Genomic DNA, 17,601 nt, shown 5'->3' with positions numbered 1-17,601 from the left:
GGCACTTTCCTTTTAGAAGGAAGAAGGGAATCACAGAACAAGCAAAAACGTCCCCGTGGGGGATTCCTGGTGGTCGAGGACGCCAGCGGCCGCCTCTTCATCCCCACGGCTGCCTGAGCCTGCGGGTTGTATGTCACGCTCACCCGTCTCTGCTGAAGGGCAGGCTCTGAGGTTGTTGGAAGGTTGGCCTCAGCGAGGCTGAGCGTGGGGTCCCTAGCTGCCCCCAGAGGGCTTCCGAGCAGCACACCTCCCCAGCCCACCCTGACTCCACAGCCACTGCCCACCTCAGATGGCCCCGTCACTGGCATCAGGGAATTAGGGGTGCCGAGTCTCAGGCCCAAGGGTGGTGGGGGCGCCTCCACGGCATCCTGTGTGTGCACCCCTTCCCAGCTCACGGTCCAGCAGGAGCTGTGGGGAGCATGTGTACACGGAAGGCACATACAGGACGGCTCCTGAGCACCGCTGGGCCAGGAAGCCCCAGAGCCCTGGTGGGAGGCCTGGGCCAGACTTCTGATCACCACAGGGGCCTGGTCAACTTCCCCCTCTCTGTGCCCTCGCTTCCTCAGCTCCAAGGATACCACCACCACTTGGAAGGCCTCTGATGCCAGGGCCGCTCTGTGGGAGAGGTCGTGTTCTCCTCGAATTTATTCAGGGCATGTGATGCCTGGTCAGTCCCTAATGACCGGGTACATTCTTGGCAGCCCTGGGGCCTGCCTGCTCTTCCTGTCGGCACCGGGGTCCCGTGTGGGTGTGAGCTAGAAGGCTGGTTCCAAGCTGGGTCTGTCTGCTTAGGTGACCGACGTGCCCCCCGGGAAGGAGAGCGTCTGGCACAGGGTAGGCCTCATCCCCTCCTTCTCCTGATCAGAGCCAGGACCGGAGTTGGAAGACAGCGGCCCTTTCTGGGTCACCTGAACGTGTCATCTCACGGGAGCCTGGCTTGATGATATTTGCTGAGTGATCCAGCGGGGCCAGGGGGACAGTCCTGCTGAGCTCCTACTGTGTGCTGGCCAAGGATGCTCCCGTGGTCCTTCCCTGACCTCTGGCAGTGTCCTCGGGTTCACTTTAATACTCGTGGATGAGAAGGCAGGCTGGGACCGCCACTGGGGGCTGACTCTGACTTCCTCACGCCCACCCTCCACCTGGATGGCTCCCGGAGGGGACAGGAGAGTTCTCAGTCCCTGGGCAAGGGTCTGTAGGGAGGCATTTCTGCACCGTGATTCCTGCTGACCACGTCTGCACCGCCCGGGAGGAGCAGCTGTGGTCACTTGGGCGCAATCACACGGGCGCTGGCATAAGCATGCCCTCTACACATCCTGGACATGGTATCCTCGACTGTCTCCAGTGAGCCTGGACCCAGAACGTGGTCTCTGAGGGAGCTGGGGCTGCAGGACTGGCTGGGGCGGATTTACCCCTCAGCTCTCAGCATCCTGTCTGGCTCCCAAGGCCTGGCTTGTTGATGGAATAAAAGACCTGTATTCATTCACAGGCCTGCTTTGATGATGGGTGGGTAGGTTACTCAGATCTACCCTCTCATGGAAAACAATAAATAAAAAACAGTGTCACGCCTTAAAGTTGCTGAAGACCTGAGGAGACCCAAAGGAGCAACTGCCCAAGATGAGGAGTCTAACAGAAGACCCCTCCCTCCCCATCGACCTGGACTCCCAGGAGATGACACTTTCAGGTGACCCAGAAAGGGCCTCCCTCCTCCAGCCCCGGGAATTACAAGGAAGGTAGTGCTGGTGCTGAGCAGGAGAAGGAGAGGGTGAGGAACCCAGTGGGTCCAGGCACGTCAGCCCGTGACCTTGGATAAAGGTGATCCTATCCATAACGCCCTCGGATGAGTGGAGAATGCAAGTGCCAAGTCTTTCTGGATAAGGGCACCTTCTTCTCAGATTTGGGAACTGCCCCACGGGTTATGGAAGGGTGGTGGCTAGTAGGGAAGAGCTCCAGGCCCACCAGGATGAAAGACAGCTGGGGGAGAACCAGCAGAAGTGACCCCCTCAGCTTTGGGATTCTGAGAGGATTAGATGGATAATAAATCTAATAAATAAGCTAAGCTCACCTCGTTTAGAGAAATAAACCTCAAGATAGAAAGGTCCTGCAAAGGACAGAAACCCATTAAAGAAAATGACACAGCCAACTTGGAAAAGAACCAAACACAACGTGCAGAAATAAAAAAGTGTCATAACGAGAAGCAAAAATACAACAGACACGTTTGAAGGCACTTGACCTCATCAGGAAAAGGAGACATGTGGGCACAGAGCAGGGGCATGCTGATAACGTATGCAGTCCCCTGCCCAAACCCCTGCTCTCCATGAAAAAAACCAACCCTGATCTGTAGCTGCATCATTTGCCAATTTCCACGGTGTAAATACTCCCACCGTGGCCTGATTCATGTACCAAAGGGTTAACACCTGGCTGGCAGAATTCCCGATATGCCAGAAAGAGCTGACTCTGGTACACAACCTGCCTAGAGACATGGGAGGACGTCAGAACCGCAACCAGAGGGGCACAGATTTCAGCCTGACTACCTGGGACCTGGGCAGAGCCGTCCCTGGGGAACTTTAAAGACAAGACTCTTAAAACATATCCAGAATTCACTTTATAACTTTGCCATTTCCTTCTTCAGTTTATAACAAGTATGCTTCCACAAAACCAAGACAGGCCCAAAGGAAGCCAGGTGGGGTGTATAAAAGCCTCAGCACTTAAGACTCCAGAGGCATAAAAACTTTACAGCCAAAGAAATGAATGTGTAATGGTGGAATTATGAATAGAGATATGAATAGCTTTGGGACTAGACAATGGCCCCTGACACCTCACTGTAGGAGAGGCTCATGGCATAGGCAATAAGCCTGGGGGCAGGAGTGAAATGGGCCCCGAAGACCACATTTTGTTGTTGTTCAGTCACTAAGTCACGTCCAACTCTTTGAGACCCCATGGACTGCAACACACCAGGCTTCCCTGTCCTTCACCATCTCCCAGAGCTTACTCAAACTCATGTCCATGGACTCAGTGATGCCATCCAACCATCTCATCCTCTCACGCCCCCTTTTCCTCCAGCCCTCAATCTTTCCCAGCATCAGGGTCTTTTCCAGTGAGTCAGCTCATCACAACAGTTGGCCAAAGTATTGGAGCTTCATCTTCGGCATCAGTCCTTCAAATGTATATTCAGGGTTGATTTCCTCTAGGATTGACTGGTTTGATGTCCTTGAAGTTCAAGGGACTCCCAAGAGTCTTCTCCAACACCACAGTTCAAAAGCATCAATTCTTTGGCGCTCAGCCCCCTCTCTATAGTCCAGTTCTCACGGTTCAGGGCAAAGAGTCTGACATGAAGACCGAGGACCCAGGTTGAAGTGCTGCCTCTGCCCCTGTCAGGCCCAGTGGCCTTGATCTCCTTGCCCCACCTCTCAGAGCCTCAGTTCCCTCCCTCGGTAAAGGGACCTGACCCCTGCATTACAAGCTGGGTCAGGATGCCCACACAAGGTGGACTGGGGATGGGGGTTTGCGTCCAGGCTGACAAGTCCCTGAGAACATCTGTTGTTGCATTATCCTTACATACGGCGTTGTTGAAATTAGACCTCAGGTGCCTCAAAGTTGAGAACGCCCACCCCAATGTCCAGGCTATGAGGAGGGACCCCAGCCCCCACTACTCCATGCTCATTACCAAACTTAGCCAAGTCTGGGAACTGTCTCGGACATCAGCTCATGCCCACAAGGCCTCAGCTGCAAACTGCAAGAAACACGCCTCTCTGCCCTGTCCTGTGTCCATTGCAACTCTGCCCACCCCCCGGCAGGGAGGACCTGCCATCACCTCCATTCTACAGATGGAAAAACTGAGGTCCAGCGTGGGGAAGCCACTTGCCCGAGGCTGCTCGCCCCCAGGAAGTGGCCAGGCTGGGTCTGGACCCGCACATGTGGCCTCAGAGGGGCTGGGCGGGGTCTGAGTCTCCCTGGGAGCTCAGGTACCCTCACCGCCTGACCCTGCGTCCTGGAGTCTGGTATGGAGGCAGCTCCCATCCTCCAGTAGGCAGCTCCTCTCTTGCTTTCCAGAAAACAACATCCACGAAGACGGGAAACAGATGCTACCGTGGCCCACACCAGCTCCGGGGAGGAACGAGGACAAACTGCAGACCACCAGCCCTAGGATGCGGTGGCGAGCCCTGGACGGCAGCTTGAAAGCAAACTGACCTTGAAGGGTTCACGTGTCTGCGGCCTTATCAATTCTGCCAAAGCCGGAGTCAAGCTCAACATCAGGGCAGTGAGGGCGTTGGTCACCCCCAGTACACAGCCGGGATTTTCTATGTGGCCTTCTCAGCAATGACCAGTGGACCTAAATAATGCCCTGGCTTTGAGGTCGGACTTGAAAAATGCTGACGGGTTTCAGTCACAAGGAAACATGCCTGCCCACAAGCTGCTCTTGTCCATTTCCTGGGAACCCGGGCGGCTGACCCCAGCGCCATCAGAGGGACAGAGGAGTGGGGGCTGGGCGGAAGAGGCACTCCTGCGGAAGGAAGGCCTGGGCTGCCTGCCTCCAGGACCTTTCCCCCACCATTTTCATCCTGTCTGCTGTCCCAGGGGTCTCTGACATGACACCCCTCCTGGACCCTCATGTGTGAAACTGACTTCGGGGGCCGTCTTCTGGATCAAAGTGTCAGATCCTAATTTGACAACCAGGGCCCAATTGGGTAGCTGGGCAAGCAATTTTCAAGCTGAGTTCCTCTGGGCCCGTGGTGCCTGGTGGAGGGTGGGGGCAAGTGGGTCACCTATGGTCACAGCCAGTCAGCCAGGCTCAGCCTCCATCCGTCCTATACACGAAGTTATGAGCACGTTTCTTCCAGACACCCCCACTCCCCCCTCCACTGGGTTCCTGGCCTGGGGCACCCAGCGTTGTGTGCGGGCCTCTGTCTGGGGTACCTCCAGGGCACTGGGCAGTGGATCAGGGACTTGTGTGGACACTGGGGAGGGGCCTTCCTTGGGGAAGCTTCTGACGGCTCCTGGGAAACGCCTGCACGCTCCTCACACCTCCAAGCATGGACCAGGGTCAGCAGTTTAAACACCCTGGGAGCAGGTGAGAAGCACAGTATGGGGCCCACCTAGACCTGCTGAGTCAGAACTTGCATCTTGATGCCTCAGGGCCTTCTGTGCACACCTTGGGACCCTGCACCAAGGCAGCCAGGCCAAGGCTTGGTCCCCGCCAGACCACCTGCCCTGCTCAGCCCTCCAACAACGAGCCATGCCTCTCCCACCCGTGGCTGTACTTTAAGGGGTTCCGCGTGAGCTTCCCCCATTCCTGGGATAACTGCTCATGTGTAAAGGCTCAGCTTTGTGGCGGGGTGAATTGTGCCCTCCAAGACAACCACATTCCAACTCCCCATATTTGGGAGGGGGGCTTTCTTCAGAAACGGGGTCTTTGCAGATGAAATCAAGTTAGATAAGGTTACAGTGGATTAGGTGGGCCTTATGCAGAATGATGGATGTCTTTATAAGAAGAGGAGAGACACAAAGAGAGCAGGAGGCCGTGTGAGGAGGAAGCGGAGGCTGGGGGGATGTGGCCACAAACCCAGGAACACCTGGAGCCCCAGCAACTGGAAGAGCTGGGAGTGACGTTCCCCCAGAGCCCGGGTCAGGGGGCCCGGTCCTGCTGACACCTTGATCTACACTCCTGGCCCCCAAAACTGGGAAAGAATCGAGTAGTATTGTTTTAAGCCTCCCCCTCCCCCGCCCCCAGTTTGTGGTCCTCCGTATCAGAAGCCCCACCTGGGACACTCTTATGTTCTGTGTCCATAAGGTCCATCCCTCGACCGTGAACTCACCCAGGCCGGTCTTCCCCCCGTCATCAAGGGATGTCTTCTCAACAATAAACCTCCTGACTCTGGAGAAAGGCTCGTGCTACACACAGGGGCCCCGTCTGTGTGGGGCTCGAAGCCCAGGTTGCCCCGGAGCGGCTCAGCCTCACACACCCGCTGGCCCTGGAGGAGCAAAGGGGGTCACATGCCTCTGCGCCCCTGTGACCTCCACATCCTGCCTGGTCACAAATGCAGACGACCAGGCCAGCAGACATCTCAGGAGGGCGGACTTGCTTATCTGCCCCCATTCCTCTTGCTTCACTGTCCTTTTGCATTCCCCTATCCCTGCTCCTGAGCTTCCCTTGGGCCTCCCTTGGTGCTCAGCTGGTAAAGAATCCGCCTGCAGTGTGGGAGACCTGGGTTCCATCCCTGCGTTGGGAAGATCCCCTGAAGAAGGGAAAGGCTACCCACTCCAGTATTCTGGCCTGGAGAATTCCATGGACTGTATAGTCGTCCATGGGGTCGCAAAGAGTCGGACACGACTGAGCAACTCTCATTTCATTCATCCCTGCTCCTGGTCCAGCCTGTCCAGCTGGCCCTCAATGTTGAGGCCTGGGGGACACTGGTGATATCTAGGGACATTTTCGGTTGTATTTAGGAATGCTGCAAGATATCAAATGCCAGCAACGCCAAGGCTGAGAAATCCCACTTTAAGCCTCTTCATCTTTTGGGGGTCACTGTTTGAGTATCCAATGGAGTCCATGGATTTCTTTCTCCCTGGGGAAGCACGCATAAGCCCCAATTTTGTTTCACAGTGGGCAAGGTTGTGTGGCTGGGCTCTCCCCCAGACTATCTTGTTCCCCAAACTCTCTCACTTCTTGTAATCAGACCACACCCGGGAATGAGTCATCCTGGGCATCTCTCCGCTAATCGCGCTGGCATGGACCCGTGCACACCCTGCACACTGCCTGTTTTCAGCAGGCCCTGAAGAGACTCTGGTCTTGAGCAGGTGAAGGCAACAGGCTGCCTGGGGCCTGACTCACCTCAGGGGAAAGCCTGGGGTTGCAGGGACCATGGAAAAGTCGGTTATGATCTGAAGACACCACAGGAAGATGGCTCACACTCAGCCCCACCTTTTTGAAATCTTGAACCATTTAGTTTACGCCATGGTAACATTTTCATCTACAAAGGGCCCAATCAGGGACTTCCCTGGTGGTCCAGTGGTTAACACTCTGCCTTCCAGCGCAGGGAGTGTGGGTTCAATCCCTGGTTGGGGAACTAAGATCCCCGCATGCCTCGAGGTGTGGCCCCAAATTTATTTAAAAAAGGTCCAATCAACTGCTGAAAACCTTTTAAGGCTATAGAACCATATTATCACTGAAATTTGGGGTCACTGTGACCTTGTCATTTGTATTAATGATAAGAAATACATTTTTGGTCTTTGTCCCCCAGTCCTGGCACAGAGATCCTAAAACTCTGGGAATTTCCTAAGTTGGGAGAGCAGTCAAGGTGTCTCTTGTTAGGTGAATGAGGTGACTCTTCAGAGAGTGCCTCCTTTCCAAAGCGGGGGGCTGCTTGCCAGGGAACTAACCACATGGTTAGAGGATTGGAACTTCCGGTCCCTCTCCCCCAACACCATGTCTGGGAAAGTGAGACAGGCTTCCAGTTGAAGCAATCACCAACAGCCAGTGATTTAATCAATCGTGCTTGTGTGATGAATCCTCCATAAAAACTCCCAAACAGGGTCTGGACAGCCTCTGGGTTGATGAACGCATGCAGATTTGGGGAAAGCAGGGCTCAGAGAGCGTGAAGTTCCATGCCTCCCCCACACACACCCTGTCCTGTGCATCCCCTTCCATCTGCTGTTCCTGAGTTTATTACCTTTTACAATAAAGCTGTGATCTAGTAGGCAACAGGTTTCTCTGAGTTCCGTGAGCCACTCGACAAATTAATGGAACCCAAAGTCATTAGAACCTCTGAACGGTAGCCAGCAGGTCCCAGCGCAGGTGGCAATCTGGGCTTGCAAATGATGGCTGGAGTGGGGGGCGGGTCTTGTAGGGCTGGGCCTTTAACCTGTGGGGTCTGGCACTACCCACAGATAGGCAGTGTCCACACTGAGTTAAGCTGCAGGACCCCCAGCTGCTGTCAGGGAAGTGCTGGGGAAACAACGCATGCATGTTGGAATTGGGAGAAGAATCCTCGTCAGTTACTGGTACCACTGGATCTTTTCTGGTGGCCATAACCAATGTCTTTATGTTTGCTGTTCATTTCAAAGTCAAGAAGTTTTTAAAAAGATATATGTGGAGAAGGATTTAATTGGACTTGGAAAGACTCTTCTTTCTCCTTTGTGAGCATGGCCATTCCATTATCATATGAGCAATAATGATAGATGACTGAATAGTCACATCACCAATGAGAATTTCCTGAGTGCCAGAGGGCTGCGGTCTATGGGGTTGCACAGAGTTGGACATGACTGAAGCGACTTAGCAACAACAGCAAGACTCGAAGTTAAGCACTTTAGGATAACCCAGTCATGTAATGACTTGTTTCCCAGGTGGCTCAGCAGAAAATAAACCGCCAGCCAATGTAGGAGATGCACGAGACCTGGGTCCCATCCCTGGGTCAGGAAGATCCCCTGGAGGAGGAAATGGCAACCCATTTCAGTATTCTTGCCTGAAAAATTCTATGGATAGAAGATCTTGGGGGCTACAGTTCACAGGGCTGCAAAGAGTTGGACACGAACGAGCAATTGAACTTGCACACAGTCGTGTAAATACTGTTGGTATCTCTGTTTGACAAATGGTGAAGCTTCGTTGTTGTTGTTGTTAGTCATCAGATTTTGTCTGATTCTTTGCGACCCCATGGACTATACACTCCATGGAATTCTCTAGGCCAGAATACTGGAGTGGGTAGTACTTCCCTTCTTCAGGGGATTTTTCTGACTCCCCACATATTGTAAGGCTAAACTTCAGAATTCTTGTTTTTTATTTCCTTTCAAATAGCCTTTGGGTATCTGAAAGGATAGCGTAGGTACTTTTAAGATGTCTTCTGCAAAACAAAGCCCTTTCGGCAAATGTGGTCATAATATCCAGGTAGGCATTGCTGTTGTAAGTGTCACGTCTCAGCCAGAAGGCAAATTCTGAGCTCTCCTTGTGGCAGAAACCAATTCACAAAATAAGCCAAGAAAGAGAGCTGGAAAAACAAACCACACCAACAACCGGAAAAGCGTTCCTCATGAGACAAAGCGAGAGAAAAACCCAACATCCTTGTGGCCCCAAAACCTTCTTGGAAATGAATGTTCAGTGAGAAAGAAAAGAAACATGTCAAGTTCCAAGGAGAGGCAATGCCCATGGCCAGTGTAGTTTAGAGACGGCCTGACTGCTCAGATGAAGGCACACACCAATGGAAACCCTTAGCAGACAGCAGTGACAGTCATCACCATGGTAAGTGTTTAGTCTGGTGACAACCTGCCCTGGGCACCACATAAGGGAGCAGAGCTGGTTCTCTTCTTCTGCCCCCACACCATTCATTCACGAAGGCAGCTCAGGTGCTATCGTGCCCTGCCTGCCTGTCTGGCTCATCCATGAGCTGTGACCACCCCCAGGGAAGGACTCTACCTTCTCTTCTCTGTGCACCATGAACCTGCACACAGTGGGCCTTCAGAACCTCAGGAGACTCACCCCACGCCCACTATAGCCAGAACCCTCCCCAGGCATTAAAACAGCTGTGGAGTCACTTTGGCCCAAGCCCTGGTTACGGATCTCTGGAGCCTACTACAGCCTCTACAGCATAAATAATCACGTCCTTTATACACAGATTCCCGCCTGCGAGATCTGAGCTTTGGCTTCATTGTCAGCTCTGTCCCTCCCGTGGCAGCCAGGTGGGCCGTGATGCAGACAAAGGAGCTCATGAGCTGAGCTTCAAGGGAGGCACTGAAAGGACAGTGATGGATACAAGCTGTTGCAAACTGAGGGAGGGTCTCTGCATGTCTCAGAAAAGGCCTCTGGTGTGCAGGTGTGGAGGAGGGCCCCCACGGTGCAAGGAAAGAGAGGTACTCAGGGGCAAAGGCTCTTGGCCCCTCCTGTAGCAGCTCCAGTTGGTAGCTCGAGAACAGTGGACAGCCAATGTGGTCACATGAGTATGACTCTTATTCCCTCACAAAGCAAGACAAAGGGGGCAGGGTGTGGGAGTACCCAGAGGGTGTGGTGGGCTGGATGAAGGGAGGTGTCCTTCCTCCCTTCAGTGCAAATTGCTTTTGTGAGTCTCAGAGCTGCCAGAAGGCAGTTGCCAAGTCAGGTCCCCACAGTATCCAGTGTGGGCTGGGTGCCTTAGCCCCTGTCACATGGACAAGCCACACCATATGGCTTCCCTGACTTCTGACAGCAGGATCTGGGGGTTTTGTCTAGGTACACACTTCCTTGCTGTAGCTGTTACCCCCTTGTTTGAGTCCCAGTTTCGTCTTCTAGAAAAAGGACATCGACTGCTACCTTAGCAGGTTGCTACTTTAATCCTGTGAAGACTAATTAGGGTGATCCTACAATGAATAGCTGGCCTTAAGAGATATCAATGAATAGCTGGCCTTAAGAGATACTGGGCTTCCCTGATAGCTCAGCTGGTAAAGAATCCTCTGCCATGCAGGAGACCCCGGTTTGATTCCTGGGTCGGGAATCCTGATCCGCTACAGAAGGCACAGGCTACCCACTCCAGTATTCTTGGGCTTCTCTTGTGGCTCAGCTGGTAAAGAATCTGCCCGCAGTGCGGGAGACCTGGGTTCAATCCCTGGACTGGGAAGATCCCATGGAGAAGGGAAAGGCTACCCACTCCAGCAGTCTGGCCTGGAGAATTCCATGGACTGTAGAGCCCACGGGGTCGCAAGAGTCGGACACGACTGAGGAACTTCACTTCACTTTCAAGAGATATGACCTGAATCCAGATTAAACTGGAGGCTCCCAGTGTCCTCTGGCATTTCTTCCCTGAAGCCAGCCAAAACCCACACACGTGCATTTCCAGGGTCTCCACTTAGCCAGCTGGACAGAAAACCCAGCGTGGTGCAAACAAGCTGACAGACAAGCAGGAAAGGACTCACCGGCAGACGGCTTCGCTCAGGTCTCAGGTGGATCTCCGGGACCACAGCAGGAACCGGCGCTCTCAGCCCCTGGGCTCAGCAGCGCCCTCATTCTCAGGCGGGCGGCTCTGCCCCGACGGGCGCGGGAAAGCCACCAACTGCCCCAGGCTGACCTCACGCCGCTTCCACCGCTGTAGCCTGACCTCACCCGGCCACACCCCTTTTGGCGGAACTTCCTCTTCCTCCCTTGATTCCAGCCTGAGGCCCGGCCCTGGGCCCCGATTGGTCACAGCCCCAATCCTGAGCCAATCACGGTGGCCAGGGAGGATGGAGCACACCGATTGGCCAGGTCCAGGTCATGGGACCATATTCCAGGTCCCGTGACCATACTCCAGGTCACGTGTGAGCTGCTCACCCTGTGTCAGCGGTGGAGAGAGTGCCTTACCCCAAGAGCAAGGCTGAGAGTCCAGTCGCTGTGTCCGTGTGCTCAGTGTTCTGGCACGTGCCTGCGCGTCCTCTCTACACACCGCTTTGTCCTCTGCAGACAGAAGATTCACGATGAACCTCTTCGCTTCGCAAGCACTGTTGCACGCACCCACATTCAAGGGAGCAAGGCCTCCGGTTTGAAGGTAAGTTTGGAGATCCTCTCTTAACCTCCGGGCTTGTTTCTTGTATCCTGTTAGAATAATTTATTCAGTCTGAAAACCCCCAGGAGGACCACCACATGCTGCTTTGCGTATTCAGGATTCTTAGCTGTTCTGAGTAGAGGGCATGGCCCAGGGGCCTCCCAAGGCAATGTATTTTGTCCAAGGAAGCACCTGAGAGGCTGAATCTCTGAGTCACTTTGCTGTACACCTTAGACAAACAAATTATGGTAAATCAGCAATACCTCAATTTAAAGAAAAGATATTTCCTCATCAAAAATTGTTCGAATTTTGTCAAGTTTTTCTTTCAATTGTTGGTTCTTAGTTGTGTCTAATTGGTTTGGTGGTGTTTTGTCAAGTAGGGATCCAACTTACTTTCCCATATGGATACTAAATTGTCCCAATGGGACGATTTCTTTGTCCTATCTCTTGGAAGTGTCCTTTCTGCATTTACATATTAAGAAGCTTTTTTAAAAAGGCCAAGTATCAAGAACTTCAGATCTTTGGTAATTTGTGCAGCACCCCAGAGGAATGTGTTCACTTCTGTGTCTTCTCTTTGCATTTCACAATTGTCAGTTTCTAGTATACACAAGTACCCTCAGAGGATTCTCTGTAGTGAACCGTGTATGTTTCTGTGAGGACAGAGGATGTGAGCACAGAGGAGGGGCTAAGTCCATAGTGACCATGTGACCATCTCAGCAACCCCAATATTAAGTCTGGCTGAGACTTCCTCAGGCAAGGTCTGTGTTTCTTCCTCTTGGTGTCTGGATATGCAAAACGAGGTTGGTGGATTGGGACTTGGGTCTCTGGGTCCAGCAGTATAGAGATATACCCATAGCCTGCTTTTACATTATATTTTCTTCCTGTGGGCTCTGCTGAGCTGGTGTGGAGATATTTCTGCTAAAGGCTTGAGAGGTAGTCAATCCTGCTTCTCATCCCTTGGCTCGTCTGTACTTCTGTCATTTGTTTTTAAAATATAGCTAATTTTCAATGTTGTTAGTCTTTGTGTCATTCTGACACTCGGGCACTTGTAGTTTAATAGACCTCCAAGTCCCGAGAGCTCTTTGCCTGGTGGAGACATGGAGAACTCAGGTATCAGCACCACATCACACTGGAGCCTGGAGCAGAGAGAAGGTTCTTGCCAGGAAGGCTCCATCCCTGCTGGGGGAGGTTCGGAGTTATCACTTCTGATTGTGCATCCCCCGGGCACTTGGTGCAGGCCCCACTCTGAGACCTGGAAATGAGGTGGCTACCCTACCTGACACAGAACTAGTATTTTTTTGTCCTTGTCCTTGTCCCGTCCCATTTGGCTCCCAGGCTCTACCCTTGACCCTCACCCACAGGATCAGGGGAGCCCAGTTCTAGAGGAGTTTCATACAAGGAGAAGCTTCTGGAGACACTCCAACCCCTGGGCCTAAATAAGCATTTCCTTGGAGTTTCACAACCCTGGGAGGAGATACTGGGTTTGTGCCCATTTTACAGTTGAATATGTTGAGCCTCAGATTATTGTGTGATTTGCCCTGGGTCACTCTGCAGGTCAGCGGGTGAGCTGGGATTTGAACCCAGACTCTATGTCTTGGAGCCCGTGACTGTACAGGTGTTTCTCCTCCTCGGTTAAATTTATTTCAGGTATTTTTTTTTTGATGCATTTGTATATGGGACTGTTCTTTTCTCTCTCTGATGGTTTATATCCTGCTATATTGCTGAATTTATTAGTTTTGATAGTTGTTACTTGGTGGAGGTTTCAGGGGTTCATATAAATCCTGTCAAAATCGAATAGTGACAGTGTAACTTCATCTGTTCCAATTGGGATGCCTTTTATTTCCTTTTCTGGCCTAGTTCCTCTGGGTAGGACACTTCCACTACTGTGTTGAACAAGATTGGTGAGAGTGGGCATCCTTGTCTTTTAGGAAAATCTTTCACCTCTTTACCACTGAGTTGGATGTTAGCTGTGGATTTGTCTTATATACCCTTTAGTATGTTCCATGTATAACCACTGTATTGAGAGATTGTATCAAAATTGATGTTACACTTTGTTGAAAGCTTTTTCTGCAACTATTGAGAAGATCACGTGATTTTATTCTTAAGTTCACTCATATTCTGTATCACAGTGATTGATGTGCAGATAATAAATCATGCTTGCAGGCACAGAATAAATTCCATTTGATCATAGTGTATGGTTCTTTTAACGTATTCTTCAGTTTTTGTTTCCTAATATTCTTTTGAGGATTTTTACATCCGTGTACACCAGGGTCAGGGTTCTCTGGTGGTTCATATGGTAAAGAATCTGCCTGCAATGCGGGAGACCTGGGTTTGACCCCTGGGTCAGGAAGATCCCCTCGAGAAAGGAATGGCTACCCACTCCAATATTCTTGCCTGGAAAATTCTCTGGACAGAGGACCTGGTGGGCTACATTCCACAGGTCACAAATAAGTGGACATGACTGAGTGACTCACACTTACAAGAGTGCTTCTTGACATTCTTATTATCTAAATTTAAGATTTTATCTCAGTCAAAAATTACAGTCAAAGGCAAAAATGTCAAAAGTCAAAGAGTCCTCAGAAGTAAATGACAATATGGCATAACAGATGAAAGCAAGAGGGACTCCACGTAATTTATTTTCATAAGAATTTTAGATCTTCAGAAGAACTCTCATTAAGCTGAATTAAAATGCAAGCTTTCGTTTAAAATATAAACCTCTTTTGGTATTACGTTAATATCATGAGACTGAAATTCTATAATTTATGTATGATATTAAGTAATACTGTTTAGCTATTAAAATCATATTTTCAAAACTTTTAATGACATTTATAAACGCTTATAGTGGAAAAATAGCTAGGAAAGAAGATGATCCCATATAGCTTTAGATGAAAGTACAGACGTGTTGAATGATATTGTATGTATTCTTTTTTTTTTTTTTTTAGTTCTACCGGTTTATTGCTACCAACCCATCTCCCTCCACCCTCATGCACACATGCTCAGTCATGTAACCCCATGGACTGCAGCCCACTAGGCTCCTCTGTCCATGGACTTTTCCAGGCAAGAATACTGGAGTGGGTTGCCATTTCCTTCTCCAATATTTATTCATTTTTAATTGAAGAATAACTGATTTACAATGTTTGGTTGGTTTTCCTCATACAACAACACAAATAAGCCATAAGTATATTATCCACTCTTTGGTGAGCCCGCCTCCCACTTCCCACCATCCCACCCTCTAGGTCGTCAGAGAGAGTCATGCTGGGCTCCCTATGTTATACAGCAACTTCCCACTTGCTAGCTATTTTACATACGGTAGTGGTGATGTTTCAATGCTGCTCTCTCAATTCATCCCACCCTCTCCTTCTCCAGCTGAGTTCACAAGTCCTTCCTCTACATCTGTGTATCTATTCAGTTCAGTTCAGTTCAGTTGCTGAGTGGTGTCTCACTCTTTGCAACCCCATGAACCGCTGCACGCCAGGCCTCCCTGTCCATCACCAACTCCCAGAGTTTAGCCAAACTCTTGTCCATTGAGTCAGTGATGCCATCCAACCATCTCATCCTCTGTCGTCCCCTTCTCCTCCTGCCTTCAATCTTTCCCAGCATCAGGGTCTTTTCTAATGAGTCAGCTCTTTGCTTTACTTGTGGCCAAAGTATTGGAGTTTCAGCTTCAACACCAATGCTTCCAATGAACACCCAGGACTGATTTCCTTTAGGATGGACTGGTTGGATCTCCTTGCAGTCCAAGGGACTCTCAAAAGTCTTCTCCAACACCACAGTTCAAAAGCATCAATTCTGCACTCAGCTTTCTTGATAGTCCAACTCTCACATCCATACATGACTACTGGAAAAACCATAGCCTTGACTAGACAGACCTTTGTTGACAAAGTAATGTCTCTGCTTTTTAATATGCTGTCTAGGTTGGTCATAACTTTCCTTCCAAGGAGTAAGCGTCTTTCAATTTCATGGCTGCAATCACCATCTGCAGTGATTTTGGAGCCCCCAAAAATAACGTCAGCCACTGTTTCCACTGTTTCCCCATCTATTTGCCGTGAAGTGATGGGCCTGGATGTCATGATCTTAGTTTTCTGAATGTTGAGCTTTAAGCCAACCTTTTCACTCTCCTCTTTCACTTTCATCAAGAGGCTCTTTAGTTAGAGAAATGCAGTTTAAAACCACAATGAGAAACTATCTCACATCTAAGATAGCTTCAATGTAAAGATCAGAAACAAGAGAATATAACAAGAGTGCACAGGTTTAACAAGTGGTGGGAGAACGTGGAGACACTGGATCCCTGTATCTTGCTGAGGAGAATGGAAGATGATGTGGCCACTGTGGAAAACAGTTAACACATTCCTCAAAAAGTTAAAATTACCATCTGAGCCAGGGAAAATACTCCTAGGTCTAAACCCAAAAGAATTGCCAGTAGGAACTCCAACAGATACTTGTTCATGATATTCATACCAGCACCATTCACAACAGCCAAAAGGGAGCTGCAACCCAAACATTCATCGATGGGCAATGGATAAACAAAATGCCTTACATACACAGTTACCCCTCAAACTACACAGGTTTGAACTGCACAGGTCCACTTACACCTGGATTTTTTTCAATAAATACATACTATGACATGTCCCATGGTTTTTGAATCCACAGAAGTGAAACCGAGGTTATAGAGGGCTGACCGTAAAGTGTACACAGGTTTTTGACCACATGGAGGGTCTTAATACTTTTTTGCTTTCAGAGAACTAATTTTGTAAAGGGAATGGTGCTCAGAGATATAACTTGATACTTTCATCTCCACCTGCCTCCCTCCCATCTTCATTCTGAAGTCTAAGAGCTGCCTCAGTAACAGCAGGGCTCACAGCCATGACTTTCCGCCTCTACTCTGTTCCTGCATGTGTCCCTCCTCCCCCTGTAGTTGTCACCACTTATTGTTTCTCAGGCCCAAACACCAAACAACGATCCCATTCTTGGCTCCTTCCTTCCACCAACTCCAGACATGAAATGAAGAAAAATAAAGTTGATTCTGTCTTTGAGATATATCTAGTTCTACCCATATATGAGCACTTGCTTTGTTAACTACTAGTACCAGTGACTTCCCTGAGAGCTCAGATGGTAAAGAATCTGCATGCAATGTAGGAGACCCCAGTTCGATTCCTGGCTTGGGAAGACCCACTAGAGAAGGGATAGGCTACCCACTCCAGTATTCTGGCCTAGAGAATTCCATGGAGTGTACAGTCCAGGTGGCTGAAAAGAGTCGGACACAACTGAGTGACTTTCGTTCATTCACTCACTGACTCAGTACCAGTGAGCAGGCAAGTAGATATTAAGTAAATGCTGCTTAATTAACTGCCCATCTAGATGGAATAAAATCAATACAACAAAAGTCAGTTCCAAGTGAATAGTGAACCTAAGCAGAAAGGAAAGAAAAACCGGTAGACGACATAGGGGAATATCTTCATGATCTCAGGGAGGCAAAAGTCCAAGGACAGGAATTTGTGTCTGCTGTGTTCACGCCACATCTCCAGTGTAGATGCCCAGTGTTTCCAGAGGGAACATAAAGGAAACTTCAACACCATCTGGAGGAAACTACACACATGCAAGCACTTGGGTCATTGTGAAGACACAGTGTTCTTAATGATCAGATTGAATGTCATATAAATGTCACTTCTCATTAGTCTAACATCTAAGGCAATCCTAATTAAGAGCCATTCAGACTGATTTTCAGGATAAACCGATTCTAAGTTTCACATGAAAAATGAGCAAGAACACCTAGGAAAGCCTGAGGGAAAAAAAGCCAGGTCCAGTGATGAGGTGTGATAAGACCTACCAGGAGGTAAGACAGATTTTAAAGCCAGGATTATTATCATTTTTTTGAAGAATCCAGGCCACTACTGTTACAAGTTTTATTTGGCTCAGATACCACTAGAGAAAACACTATTTCAAAGACTCTTGACTTGTTAGGTGCCTCCCGATTCAGAGATCTCCGCTCTTATTTTATTTCTGGTTTCTCACTCAGATCATTTATTAAGAGTGAAAGTTGGGTAACCCCATTCACGCTTATGCAACACAAAAAGCCATCTACATACTCCGAGTGTTAATACCCTCTGTAGGCAAGTCAGAGATG

General features: G+C 49.9%; 2 protein-coding genes across 10 annotated transcripts in view; one reads left to right on the top strand and one right to left on the bottom strand.

Moving 5' to 3' along the window:
• Nucleotides 1-11,067, bottom strand: part of LOC145515191 (liprin-alpha-1-like) — a 61,473-nt gene extending 50,406 nt beyond the window's left edge. For 3 of the 6 annotated variants that reach the window (XR_014060761.1, XM_081514994.1, XM_081514952.1), the window contains exons 1-2: nucleotides 10,873-11,067; nucleotides 5,814-5,969 (exon numbers count right to left, since the gene is read on the bottom strand). Coding sequence is in view for 1 of the 6 variants with exons in the window: in XM_081514952.1 (XP_081371078.1) it covers nucleotides 5,814-5,837 (24 nt within the window). In the remaining 5 variants the exon portion in view is untranslated. The remainder of the gene's footprint in view (nucleotides 1-5,813; nucleotides 5,970-10,872) is intronic. The other 3 variants (XM_081514984.1, XM_081514964.1, XM_081514974.1) reach the window with 1 other exon arrangement.
• Nucleotides 10,003-17,601, top strand: part of LOC145515249 (liprin-alpha-1-like) — a 29,039-nt gene continuing 21,440 nt past the window's right edge. For 2 of the 4 annotated variants that reach the window (XM_081515103.1, XM_081515093.1), the window contains exon 1: nucleotides 10,003-11,480. The gene's annotated coding sequence lies outside the window, so the exon portion shown is untranslated. The remainder of the gene's footprint in view (nucleotides 11,481-17,601) is intronic. The other 2 variants (XM_081515123.1, XM_081515114.1) reach the window with 2 other exon arrangements.

This window comes from Giraffa tippelskirchi, chromosome 1 (genome assembly GCF_054371585.1).
Source record: "Giraffa tippelskirchi isolate mGirTip1 chromosome 1, T2T-mGirTip1v1.2.pri, whole genome shotgun sequence".
Lineage (NCBI taxonomy): Eukaryota > Metazoa > Chordata > Mammalia > Artiodactyla > Giraffidae > Giraffa > Giraffa tippelskirchi.
Note: the sequence above shows the minus strand (reverse complement) of the source record. Positions and strands in the feature narration are given on the sequence as shown.